Source organism: Zalophus californianus, chromosome 8 (assembly GCF_009762305.2).
Source record: "Zalophus californianus isolate mZalCal1 chromosome 8, mZalCal1.pri.v2, whole genome shotgun sequence".
In the NCBI taxonomy this organism is placed as follows: domain Eukaryota; kingdom Metazoa; phylum Chordata; class Mammalia; order Carnivora; family Otariidae; genus Zalophus; species Zalophus californianus.
In genome coordinates, this window is record NC_045602.1 from 7,294,532 (window position 1) to 7,307,457 (window position 12,926).

The 12,926-nt window shown below is 53.0% G+C and overlaps 1 protein-coding gene across 5 annotated transcripts in view; it reads left to right on the plus strand.

Moving 5' to 3' along the window:
* The window catches only part of ASAP2 (ArfGAP with SH3 domain, ankyrin repeat and PH domain 2), a 168,656-nt gene that overhangs the window by 153,027 nt on the left and 2,703 nt on the right, over positions 1-12,926 (plus strand). For 2 of the 5 annotated variants that reach the window (XM_027621681.2, XM_027621682.2), the window contains 6 exons: positions 1,525-1,777; positions 4,197-4,331; positions 5,667-5,823; positions 10,023-10,072; positions 10,496-10,587; positions 11,051-11,173. In XM_027621681.2, coding sequence (XP_027477482.1) covers positions 1,525-1,777; positions 4,197-4,331; positions 5,667-5,823; positions 10,023-10,072; positions 10,496-10,587; positions 11,051-11,173 — 810 coding nt within the window. Of the gene's footprint in view, positions 1-1,524; positions 1,778-4,196; positions 4,332-4,634; positions 4,706-5,666; positions 5,824-10,022; positions 10,073-10,495; positions 10,588-11,050; positions 11,174-12,926 lie in introns of those variants that run through there. The other 3 variants (XM_027621683.2, XM_027621685.2, XR_003524613.2) reach the window with 2 other exon arrangements.

Below are 12,926 nucleotides of genomic sequence, written 5' to 3' on the forward strand. Positions count from 1 at the left end.
GCCACAGTGAAGCCAGTATTTAGAGACCAACTTGAGGCCAGATGGAGGGCGCTTGGCCTCCGAGTCCAGCTCCCTGCTCATGACACTGTGTCTTGCACAGTTGCGGGCACCCCCTGGCAGGTTACCCCCTTCACGTGTATCTCAGAGCTAAGTCAGACTCCAGCAGACTGACTCCAGAGCCCACACTCCTAGCCACCAGGAAATTGATGGGGAATGCCATATAAAGTTTTCTAATTTTACTATAGGACTTGAATGTCCTGATGTGCACTGAGGATGTCTGATTATATACATATATGGCATTTCCAAAACCTCCTTGACTATCCTTGTTTGTGGAGCAGTTAACATCCATACTTACTATTTCTTAGACTAAGAAACTTCTCCACTGAGTTAGCTATAAAATGGTGTCCAAGTGAGAAGAGCTGACTAATGACTTACCCACCCTAAAAAAAGATTGGAAACATCGGCCCCAGGGCGAGTCCACACATCAGAGTCATATGACACAGCAGGTCATACAGTCACAGTAAAAGTCTGACAGCAAGTGCTTACACTCCTCCTCCCACTCTCTGTTTCCAGCAGAGGTGGGTATGATACAGCCATGGGCTTTGTTGAATTTAAAATATGTGTGAAGAGAACTAGCCATCAAGTTCTGTGTAGCTGAGCTGAGTTTGAGCCATTGGGTTGGCCAGAGCCTTGACTGGGCGGGTGGTCCTGTGAGGGGCAGGGGGTACGACAACCAGTACTGTACCTGCCAAGCTCCGGGCGTTGTGCTGGAGAAGCTGAGTTCCTCCCATTGAAGAGATGAGAAACAGGGTCAGCAAGGTTAAGGTGGTTGCTCAAGATCGTAGCTCTCGTAATGAAGCTGATATAGGAAATGAATTAGATCTGGTTTACCCGAGTCCTGATTTCATGGGGAGCAAGGGTCAGCAAACCAAAAGGGCCAAATAATAAATATTTCAGGCTTGTGGGCCTAAAATAACACCATCTTTACTGCAACTACTCAGATGTGCCAGGGTGGCTTGAAAGCAGCCATAGACAATATGTAAATGACCAGGCATGATTGTGTTCTAATAAAACTTTATTTATAAAGACAGGTGGTGGCCCACGGGCCATGGTTTGCTGACCCCTGAGTTAAAGGAATCTTGAGACTTCAGTTCATTTTGATCTCCCCTGAATTTGCCGCCTAGCTGTTGGGGATTGATTGCAGCTGGGTGCTCAATTGAAAGTGTATTTACAAACAGGAAATGCAGTGAAAATGCATATCTAGGTTAAGATAACTCTGGCTAGTAAAGGTGAAATAGCCTATGTTTTCAATCCATTACAGAATGGAGAATTGTAAATTATAAATCATGGCTTTTGGGGGTGGGGTGTGTTTCCAAGAGACATGATAAGAGTAACTTTCAAATCTTGCGGCTCTCATGTAACAATTGAGAGCCCAAGTAGCAGCGGTGTGCATGAGGTGGTCACCGGTAGACCAGACGCTGTGACCGAGAGGTCAGTGTGTGTGCATTTCCCACCCTTCTGCAGCCCAGCCCCAGTCGGCGAGAGGACCGGCCCGTCAGCTTCTACCAGCTGGGCTCCAACCAGCTGCAGTCTAATGCTGCATCTTTGGCCAGAGATGCCGCCAGCCTGGCCAAGGACAAGCAGAGGAGCTTTGTGCCCAGCATCTTACAGAACGAGACATATGGCGCGATCCTCAGTGGCAGCCCACCTCCCACCCAGCCTGCGGCCCCCAGCACTGCCAGCGCCCCCCCACTGCCCCCACGGAACGTTGCCAAAGGTACTGACCTGCTGTAGCTCCTGCCAGCGCATGAAGGACATGGTTTGGTTTTTGCTTTGGCAAGTTTATAGTTGCTTTGCCCCCTGCTAGATGACATTTGGGGTTTTTTGTTGTTTTTTTGTCTTAGAGTTGTTGGCATCCTAAAGGAGCTTTTCATTCTTAGGGTGCTGAATGGTGATAGAGCATCTGACTTGATCCTTGTTCTGGGTAGAGGTGTGGCATCTGTGTCACGTGGGGAGTGCGGGAACCCCACGCGGGCAGGCTTGAGGTGGGTGGCTCAGCTCATGATGCTGGTCCTGTGACACTTTCCTGCAGACCTTCCTGTTCCTTTTCTCTCTGCTTTTACCATTCACCCACCTTCATTCTTTCCTGTTTCCTTTCGCCCAGCCCGCATTCAGCCAGCTTGTGGAGCCTGTGATTATTTTTTATCTCTGTGATCCCCATGAAACGAAGGATAAAAAGATGCTAATTTGGGGAAGGATACTCAACCTCATCGTAAAAATACAAAATAATCCCGCGGGTCTGGCCAGTGTCTTAAGGGCCAAAGCTTCCTCCACTTACCTTAGTTGCTCGGTCCCAGCAGAATGAGTTGGACTCAACAGATGCTGGTTTTTATTTTTATGAAAATGGAAACTGAGGCCCCCCCAAAAGTTAAGTGATTTTCCCAGGACTAAAGGCCAGCTGGCCGTTCTGCTCCTCGAAGGCAGGTCCAGCAAGTGGCCAGCATAGCTCCTGGCCAGTGGCCTTTGGAGGGCATCCCATGCGAGGGGGGTACAGAGCCCCGCGGGATGTGGTGTCCATGCACTGTGGCTGCTGTGGGCTACTGGTCCAGAAGGAAGTGCCATGGTACAGTGGTGCTGTGTCTGCTCTCCGGGAGGGGGTGTGAGCGACCGTTGTGGCCTGGGTCGGGGAGTGAGTGTGGCAGCTGCCATCAGCTGGCCCTGTGCCTTACCCCCCACGGGGCCCTGCCCCCAGCACCCAGGGGGATCCCTCAGGGAGGCCAGAGAAGGCCGACGGGGGCCTGTCGTCTAGGTCACTGAATCGCACCCCCAGGAGTCAATCCCCGAGAAGAGAGCAGGTGCTACCCAGCAGGCCCCGGAAACAGCGGCCTCACCTCCCAGACAGAGGCCAAGGCCCCTGCGCGCCCACGCGCCAGGCAGTGCCGCCCCCGGGCTCTAGGGGGCGCTTCCTGCGCAGGAGAGAAGCTGCAAGACCAGGCTCCACAGCTGCCCTCCTCCCTGTCACCTCCTTGCCCTGGCTGGGAGGGGCCCACGGTCCGGTCCTCCTGGGGCCTCTTGTCTCCCCAGCCTCCTCCCGTGTCCTGTGTGCGTGTATTAATTTTGTAAGGCTGGAGCTAAAATGGTTTGGTCACCTCCACCCCATTAGTGGCTTTTACTGACTTGTGTGTCATGGGAGGAAAGATTTTCTTTTGCTCTGTTGGGCATGTAAAAGGAAAACTTCATCTTTTTTTTTTTTTGCTTTTGCTTTCCTAAAGTCTTAGAATGAGATGGTTTGGGAATTTTTCTGACTTCTTTCTCTTTTTTTTTTTTTTTTTTTGACTATTCCTATAGTTAGTTCCATGTCCTCCTTTGACGCTGTACATTGTCCTTCCCTGTAGCCCCCAGAGAATCCCTCTGGTTCTCAGTCTAGCTCACACCTGGCCCAGCAGGGAGTCCCCGCACAACAAACAGCAAAGGGAGTCAGCATTGCCTGGCCTGCACCAGGGCAGACGTCATCCCCAGCCCACATTCCTCCCCAGGCCTGGGTCCCCCTGTGTGGGTCACCCCTGTGCGCAGAGCTCTGTGGGGGCAGAGATGGTGACCTAGGCTGTGCTGTCTGCCCCGTGTGTGTCAGCTGCGCCCCCTGGGTGTCATGTGTGCTGACTTTTAGCCAGAAATGTTTGCAGGAGGTGGGGAGCCTATCACCTGTTTCCGTTCTGCACCCTTCTCTCCTCGTGCTCTGAGAACAGGTGCGCCCCTGGGCCAGGCAGTGACGCTGACACAGCCACAGGAGGGCTTAGGGAACGGGGAGAGGCAAGCAGACGTTCCAGAACCTGAGTGCAGGGCTCAGGACACGTCATAGTGGTTATTCGTTTTCCTCTTCAAACAGTATTTATATTTGAGAAGGAAAATCAGTAAGGTTGTGAAAACCAGCTGGTAATTTTCCCAGAAGCATCCTTGGTCTGGTGTGTGTAAGTCTCTATCATCCAGGTGCCAGAGACAAAAATTTCTTAAGAATCAGGATTCTGTTTGTGGTCTTAATGCTATTGTAGAAGGGTCATATTTACCATTTTCTGAGAGAGGGGATCAATAATGCAGTGTTCTGTTTCTGTTTTTGTTCTGTGCTTGTGCGTGCCTTCCTGTGCGTGTGCATGCGTGCGTGTGCATGTGCGTGTGTATGCATGTGCGTGCGTGTGCAGTTCAGACAGCCTCCTCCGCTACTGCCCTGTGGAAGACAAACTCTGTAAGTGTGGACGGTGCAAGCAGGCAGCGATCTTCGTCAGATCCGCCAGCTATCCATCCACCGCTGCCCCCTCTCCGCGTGACATCTACCAGTACGTTTTCTCCTTTTTCCTTTCTTGCCGGTGGGCTCTTGGATCGGATGGCTGGGGGGTGCTTTTGGCAGCCACGTGGGGAGAGCTGTGAAGCTGCACGCCCACAGGCAGACGCTGCCAGGAGCCCAGCTCTGTGTGTCCACCCCCCCATCCCCCCCACCAGCCCCTCCAGCCACCCTCCCCAGCTGCAGACTCCTGTCTGTCCCGCATCCCGCCTGGGGTGGGGGGGGGGGGGCGGCTCACACACTCTCCTCCTCTGTCTTCCCGAGCACTTGAGCAACATTCCTTCCTTTCATGCACCAGCCCAGGGCTTCATTTCCTCTGGCCATTTGATGGTTCTCAGTATTTGGGCACAGTCATGTGGATGTGATCTGGTATGTGTTCTTCTTCAATGTCAACACGTGGGTGAAAGGCCCAGGGCCTAGGGGAGGGGGCTGGGGGGAGGAATGTCTTTACTGGATCAGTGGGGCAAGGCCTGAGCCTGTCTCCTTCCTGCTCTGCGTGGGCTGTGGGAGGGAGGAGCTCCAGCCTGAGGGGGCTGGCTTTGAGAGCACTGAGTGGTACCCAGGTTGTTTCTGCGGTTTTTAACCTAAGCAGCAGCCCAGCCCCAGCTGCAGAAAGTGCCACATGTGTGTGTGCGCTGGAGGCCCTGGAAGTTTCCGTGGATGTCCCCCGTCCTGTCCTGAGCATGGCTTCGGCCTGAACAAGGATGGGGCATGAGGGCACCGGCTATTTGGGAGCAGCACGAATGTTTCTTAGAGAGGGAGAAGCCGGTAAAGGAGCCAGGGGCTCAGGGCCCAGCTCCCTGTCTTACTAACTCTCTAACTTTTGGGGAAAGCACATCACTTTGAGCCTCAGCCTCCGAGTCTGTAGATAAATAACCTCTTTACCTTGCTCCCCTCACAGATTGTGGAGCCTTTACAGAGTTAGTTCTTTACAGGCTGTCTCAGATTGACCTGCTGGAAGCCTGGGGAAATGAGTAGGACCCGTGGGTCAGCTGAGGACCCAGCTCGCCAGGGGTGGGACTGGGGCAAGACCCCAGCCTCAGCCTCTTGCTGCTGTCTCTCCAGGTCTCAGGGTGGCTTCCCCACAGAGGAAGATCCTCATGAGCTCATAGAAACGTTTTAATCCTAACTGGAGGCTTGGAAGGACTCCCTGCCAGTACGGTTTTCTAAAAATCTACAATGAAAGGAGGGTGTTTTCCCTCATGAAATCACCATTAGAAAAAAAAAAAAAAAAAGAAGGAAGCCCTTAACGAGAAGAGCCTCTGGTGAGAAGGCTGGGGATGTGACAAAGTCTGACCCTCTCTATTCCTCTCCTTTTCTCTTTCCACAGATCCCCTGGCTCCCACTCCGCCCCCTCCAGTAGCAAAAACGCCCAGTGTGATAGAAGCCTTGAGCCAGCAGAGCAAGCCGGCCCAGCCTGGGATCCCACTGAGCAAAGCCCCACCCCCGCCACCCAGCCGCCTCCCCCAGAAGAGGCCTGCTCCCGGGTAACCACCTGTCTTCCAGCCCCACCCCCAACCAGGGCCTGGCCGAACTGCCATCCTTGCTTCTTGCATTCAAGGTTCCAAGTGCCAATGGCCCCATTACTTCCATCTGCTGAAATTTCTGTACAAACATTTGAAATCTCCAGTGCTTCTACCACGTAACATTTGAGCCCAGGTGTCACCTAGCTAATTCATCAGGGTCAAGTATCTTAAAAATAACTTACAAAGAATTTTTAAACTGTAAAAATTTCACACAAATGTGTATCTTATATCCACATAATGAATTTAGACTTCTGTTTAGTACAGACACTGGGTTTTGGGAATTAAGGTCAAGATGCTAGGCCTCTAGGTTCAATTTCTTGCTCACTCACAAGGTTAACTTGCCTATGTGCATCCTCTGCAGTGTGGGGCGTATATTTCCTACAAACTAGGATGTTCTCCTGCATTAACACAATACGGCCAGCGCAGTCAGAAACTTAAAAAAGACACATTACCACCTTCCAACCCTCCGACCCCATTCAAGGTTTGCCACTTGTCCATAGAACATCCTTTACCAAGAGGGATCTAGTTCATGGTCTCAAACTGGAAAATGGTTTCTTTTAGTGGCAGTGATACTTAGAAGCCAAGATCTGAGTGCTTTGTGTGTTCATTACTCTCGGAGGGTCGCCGCTCCCAGGCAGGCCCTCTGAGTGGTCGGAACCAGGGATACACACACGTATATGCATAGGTGACCATCCATGTAGATACACATTTATGAACACATTTATCTCTGTATTTCTATCTCGTCTTGAAATCCATGAGTTCACATTATCTCCCATTGCAAACCACACCAGGACACAACCATTTTATTATGCTCCCAGACTCTGTCAGGAATTTGGATTAGCACAGTGATGATAGCTTGTCTTTTTCTCCACAATATCTGGGGCCCTAACTGAAAAGTCTCAGAGGCTGGGATGGTTCGACACAGGAAGTGACTCCATAGGCGAAGGGCTCTTAACCCCTCTCCACTCCGCGCATCTGTTGGTTGGTGCTGGCTGTTTGCTGGGGCTGTTGGCTGGAATGCTTACCCATACGAGGCCTCTCCGTGGGGTGAGGGCTTCCTCAAATCATGGTGGCTGGGCCAAGAACAGGTCCCAGGAAGTAGGCACAGCCCTGGAGAATGTCACTGGTCAGGTTGAGGTGGGGACGGTGCAGGAGCACAGAGTGGTCACAGACTCCAGATTTCGGGAAAGAATTTGGGGCAGTGTTTTCAAGACACCACAGGGGTCATTCTCATCCTCTCCCTCTCTGTGCTCCTTACTCCCTTTTCCAGTGGTGAGAAATCTGGCTCCCATCCCTGCCTCCACCTTTCCTCTCCCTGCTGAGATCTGGGGTCCCCCATGGAGGTCTTCTTCACCCTGCTGGGGTGCTCTCACTGGCCCGCCAGGCAGCTGTCTGCCTTGTCTCCTTCAGGCACACCCTGTCAGGCCTCCTGTCCCTGCTGAGGCCCTGACTCCCCAGGGCGGGTCTTTTTTCATCCATGCCAGCAGGTAGATGATGGAGCCTTTCAGTATAGAAACTACATCCTTCAGCTCTTTATCTCCTGGGGCCAGGGTTACTTCCTGAGGGAGTGACTGGGTAGGGGCGCCTCGGACCAGAACCAGTCCCAGGGCTCCACCTGGAGGCCGGGGCTGGAAATGCAGCTCTGTGCAGCTGAGGGGCCGCACTCTGCCACCTTCTAGCTTCCATTTCTCCATTGCTGGCTGGCTGGCTGGCTGGTTGGCTGGCTGGCTGGCTGGCTGGCTGGCTGGCTTTTTAAATCTACCTTCCTGGGAGATTTTCCTCATTGTATCTTCCAGTTCTTTTACTGAGCTTTCCATTTCCGCTATCATATAATTTTCAAGTTAATAGTATCCTGTTTGTTTCATGGAATCGTTTTCTCTCATCTCAGATTATTAATGATGGGTTTGGGGCAGTGTTTCTGTTTATGTTAGCTTTTGCTTTTCTGAATAATTTGTTTCTTCCATGTCCATTGTTTTTGTTTTCACTTCTGTTATGTTAGAGGCTTTTTCCTATAAATCTGGTGTTCCCCGCCCAGAAGTTGGCACTTCAGCTGAGGCATTAAAACTGATCGCAGTCCGTACCCTCATGCGCAGAGCTGCCAGGTGGGCTTGGCTGTAGAGCATTTCACTGGGCACTTCACTGGGGAACCCTGAACTGGGGCCTTTTTTCTTGAATAACTCAGGTTCCTTAGAGAACGGTCTTTGTTTCTTGCCTGAAGGGATCAGGTTTTCTAGGAGTTGAATAAAGAAATAAAGTTAAGCTTTTACTTAGTTCCCCCCCCTTTTTTTAAGAGAGGTGGGGGGAGGGGCAGAAGGAGAGAGAGAATCTCAAGCAGACTCCACGCAGAGGGCAGAGCCCAACACGGGGCTTGATCTCAACGATCCTGAAATCATGACCTGAGCCGAAATCAAAAGTCAGACGCTTCACCAGCTGAGCCACCCAGGAGCCCTTAGTCCCCGTTTTTTTAAAGATGCTCCCCAAAACCGCACTGGTGTACTCTCTAGTCCAGACATGCTCTATTCTACCCTCTCCAAGAATAGAAACTTCTGGTCTTCAGTGGGTTGAGGGAGGGTAGTTGCTACTCAGGGTTGGGCTGGGAATCCAGGGATTCAGTAGCTCCTTGAGCAAATTTTGGGCCCATCTGTGTTTACTGCCCTGCCTTACAGCTCCCCCGCCAGGGGCTTACGAGCCGTGCGGACTCAGAGCACAGATGGGGTCCTTCAGGGCTTCCTTACTGCACGAGGGGTCCCCCTCCATAGGTGAGCTGGCATGGTTAGGATCCGTCTCTCCAGTGGCTGCTTCCAAAATGTTTCCTCTTCAGGTTCTCTTGGTATTCTTTTGGTTTAAGTTTTTTCTAATCTTTTTCCTTGGGAGAAAGTGGAAGTAAGTGTATTTCAGTCTGCCTTTTTTTAACCAGAAGACTCTCAGAACTTTTTAATACTGTTTTGTGAGATCTCTTTCTGAAACATAGCACACACATCCTTGCCTTCCTGTTCTAAGCGGCATGTCCGCGGTCTCCGTGGCTACTGAGTTACGCGGTAGGGGGGACGCTCTCACGTTTATGCTGAGTGGCTGCAGGCTGTGCGTCTCAGGGTTCCTGCACCCGGGGTCTGTGTCTTACTTCAGCTTGCTCCCCTCTTCCCCTCTCGGAGCTGCAGACTTGCTCGTCCCGGGCTGTTCTCTCAGATGCCAACTTCCGTGCTGAAGTTCTAGATGAAAGCCGGTCAGCGTCCGGCAGCTCAGAACAGGGGGTGTTGGCTGCCAGTGCCCGGGGTTGGGCACGGCCTTGCTGGGTGTGTTTCATCTGTAGTGCCGTCTCAGCTGATTTTACCTGCTTCTTGGGATCCTTTTCTCTCCTCTCGTGTGACCAGAGGGAGAGGTGGGGAGCGGGGCAGAGTAGGTGATGCTAGGGTATCTCTAAGACCACTTTGGATGGGTGGAAGCCTGTCCTCGCCGCCTGGTGGGGTTCTGCTGTGAAGGAATATGCTGGTAGGGCCTCTTGGTAGAGGAAGCACCCACCCTGGTCTTACCCTGGGTGTACATCTGGGATTTTACACGGGCTCTTAGAGCAGGCCTCATCAGCCCCATGCCTATTTTTGTATGGCCCACAAGCTAAGATGGTTTTTGGTTTTTAAATGGTTGAAAAAACCAAAAGAAGTCTCTGTCATGACACACGACAACCATGTGAAATTCAGATTCCAGTGCCCACAAATACAGCGTAGCGGGGCACGGCCCCGCTCATGGGTTTCTGCGTTCCCTGAGGTGAGCGCTGTGGTGGCAGGATGAGATTTTACACACAAAGCCTGGAATATGTACCGTCTGGCCCTTTAGAAAAAGGGTTCGCTGACTGGTGTCTTTGAGAATCAGGCCTTTCCTGTGGGCCTTCCTTAGTTGGGGGTGACTGAAGGCAGAGGGGGAGCAGTATGATGACTTCTGTCTTGACATTGATGGAAATCACACGGCGAGACCTGTCAGGTGGGTGGGGCCTTCACTTGGTAGGTGGTGTTAGTTTCTTCAAAGTATCGTAAACTCAGTGCAATGTTTTCTTTACCTTCGGTCTGAGCACAGATGGCTCCCTCGGAAAGAGGGGGTGAGGTGGGGGTTGAGAAGGTGCCTGTGGGGCCTCAGGCACCAGTAAATCTACTTTCCCCTTCTTTTAGGGCTGACAAGTCGACCCCACTGATGAACAAAGGCCAGCCAAGAGGACCTGGTAATTCTTTCATTTGGCCCTGGGGCTTACTGCTGCTTCCGCGGGGCAGCATGGGAGAGGTTTGGGCCACAGCTGCGCCCCTGCCTTCCAAGAGCCTCTCCTGCTCCCGCTCCCAGGCTGCTCTGTACTGTGTCCTGCCTCCCTGTCCCCTTTGGGTGGGGGCCAGGCAGGGACCTAGAAATCTGCAGAGGAGCTGGTGACACCTGTCCTGCTCTGTGACAGTCACATGCCTTGCACGTTGGACAGGGGCTGCATGGAAGTCACAGCTGCTTGGGCCTTTGAGGGACTTTTCCCTCCATAGGTCCTGAAATCTCTGGAAACCTGCCCTTCAGACATGATGCTGTGGCAATTATATTAAGTGTTTTTAACTCATTGGTTATGCCTGTGGGCATATTGTGACGTTGATTCATTTTGGCCCTACAGGAGTGGATCTCTCTGGAACAGAAGCTCTGGGTCCTCTGTCCAGCACTGCCGTCCTGCAGCCCCCAGCCCCCATGCCCAGGAAGTCACAGACAGTAAGTGGAAGAGCCCCTCCTTTCCTGCCTCTTTGCTCGGGCCAGCAGTGAGCAGGAGACTCTCCAAGGAAATAGGTCTTTCCCTCTTCCCCTGGGGGGCGGATGGGAGGCCTCTTCCTGGATCTGGGCAGGACCCAACCCCAGAGCTCTCCGGCCGGCGGGCTGAGCCCCCTCAGCACAGCTCCAGGACAGACCGCCACGTGCACCCCAGGCACCATGCTGCCTTTCTGTGTTACTCCTAGCTCTCTGCACTCAGCTGGGATGGCTTAGCTTTTCCCTGGGCCTCCCAGAAGTCCCCCAGTCCCTGAGCTACAGCGATCCACCCATCTTGACACCTGTGGGCTCCTGAGCCTGTGGTCCGGACCCCTGGGACCAGTTGGAAACAAAACGGCCCCCTTCTCTGCCCCAGGAGCTGACATCTCCCTGTCACACTAACCTCTGACCCTTCCTCTTCTCAATACAGACCAAGTTAAAGCCCAAGCGGGTCAAAGCTCTCTATAACTGTGTGGCCGACAACCCAGATGAGCTGACCTTCTCCGAGGGGGATGTGATTATCGTTGATGGGGAGGAGGACCAAGAGTGGTGGGTGAGTCGGGGGCCTGGGCCCGTGGGGGGCCTGGGGGGCGTGGGGGGCGTGGGGCTGAATCCTTGCCCAGCTGGCCTGCAAGGCCTGCTCCCGGGTCAGGGCTTCTGCCTGTGCATCCTCGGGACTGCTGGCCGTTCTGTCCCCTCAGACGTCTCTGCCAGGGGCACCCACGTCTGTGTGGGCCTCACTTATCCCCCCGGGGTGGGGGGTTCTCCCACATTAGGGTGCAGACCACTTGGGCTGCAGTTTCCAGAGTGCACTTCAGGGTCTGAAATGAGGCTTTGAGTTTAGAGGAGGTACTGTCGTCCCCCACATCACCAGTTTGGTGGAGGGAGGCATACAGAAAGCTGACCTAGGGGGCAGAGTCCCTGGCTGTCGGTCTTGGTCCTGAAACAAGCCGTGACATCCAGGTGGGGGCTGGAATGGCGTGAACATGGTGTTTGGCGGGATGGCCCTAAGAATCCAGACTCAGCACTTAACAGACTTGGTGACATTATGTCACCAAGCCTTAGTCCCCTTGTCTGTGAAAGGGAAGTCACCTCAGCACCACAGGAGAGAGGATACGGAAGGCCCCCAGTAAGAGGCTGTATTAACAATGAGGACAGCGGGCCTTGCATGGGAGGCTGGTAGTGTTTGTACACAGTAGACACCAAGGGCCCAGTCCTGGAGGTCGAGCTCGGGTGTCGCTGTGCTCTGTCGAGTGCGAGGCACGTCAGGTGGTGCCCCTGGCAGAGGGAGCTTGATAAACTCGGTGCCCTGCCTCTTTCCCCTCACGGGATTCAGGTGTCCATTAGCCAGAGCTCCCTCTTCTGTCGGCCTAGCCACACCCAGCAGCCAGGCAGGAAAGGGGGTGCTGCTCGTGGTTCTGGTTCTGGCAAGTGTGTGCCCACTGTGCGGACCTGAGCTTACTCCCTCCCCGACTGCCCCCCCCGGCCCCAAGAGCTGAAGCAGATCTGGCTTTCACACTTGTGTACAACACGGTGTGAGGGCGGGGCTCCAGCCTGGCAGTGGGCTCAGCCATCTGGAAAATACAGAAAGGTGTGCAGAAGAAAATGCTGCCCATAATCTCAGCAGCGCCCCCCCCCCCCAGTCCTACCAGTTGTATTACAGAGATTCTCTTTTCGACTTGTTCTTACCTACATAATTTACGTTGTTGAGATCATACTCAGTGTATAACTTATATAATTTACCCAGAGTGAAAATCAGTGGAACTCTTGAAGCCTTTCATAAATGCTTGACTATGTTTAGAGCCCACTCATGTTTGCCACTTTCTGTGACTTTGCAACTCATAGACTTCTGACACTCAGTTTCCTCATTAAAGAAAAAAGAGGCAAGTGGGGGGCAGGAGTCAGACAGCCGTTCTGCCATCCCCACCCCCCACCCCCCCAGGACGCCAGGACCCCGGCGCGTGTGCTTCCGGGCAGACACCCAGCCCGCCTGCCCGAGCGCTCCCTGATAGTGGGCGGCCACCGCAGTTGACCCCTGAACAACGTGGGTATGGGGTGTTTTCTGATAAGTGCAGGATAGCACTTAAATGTACTTTTTCTTCCTTATGATTTTCTTCACATTTTGTTCTCTCTGGCTTACTGTAAAAACACAGTATGTGTAATACAGTGTCCAGAATACATGTTTGCTGACTGCTCACGTGATCTGTCAGGCTTCTGGTCAACAGGAGGCTATTAGTAGTTAAGGTTTTGGGGAGTCAGGAGCTAGACACTGCGGGGGTGGGGGTGGCACTTCGAACTTCCAGGTG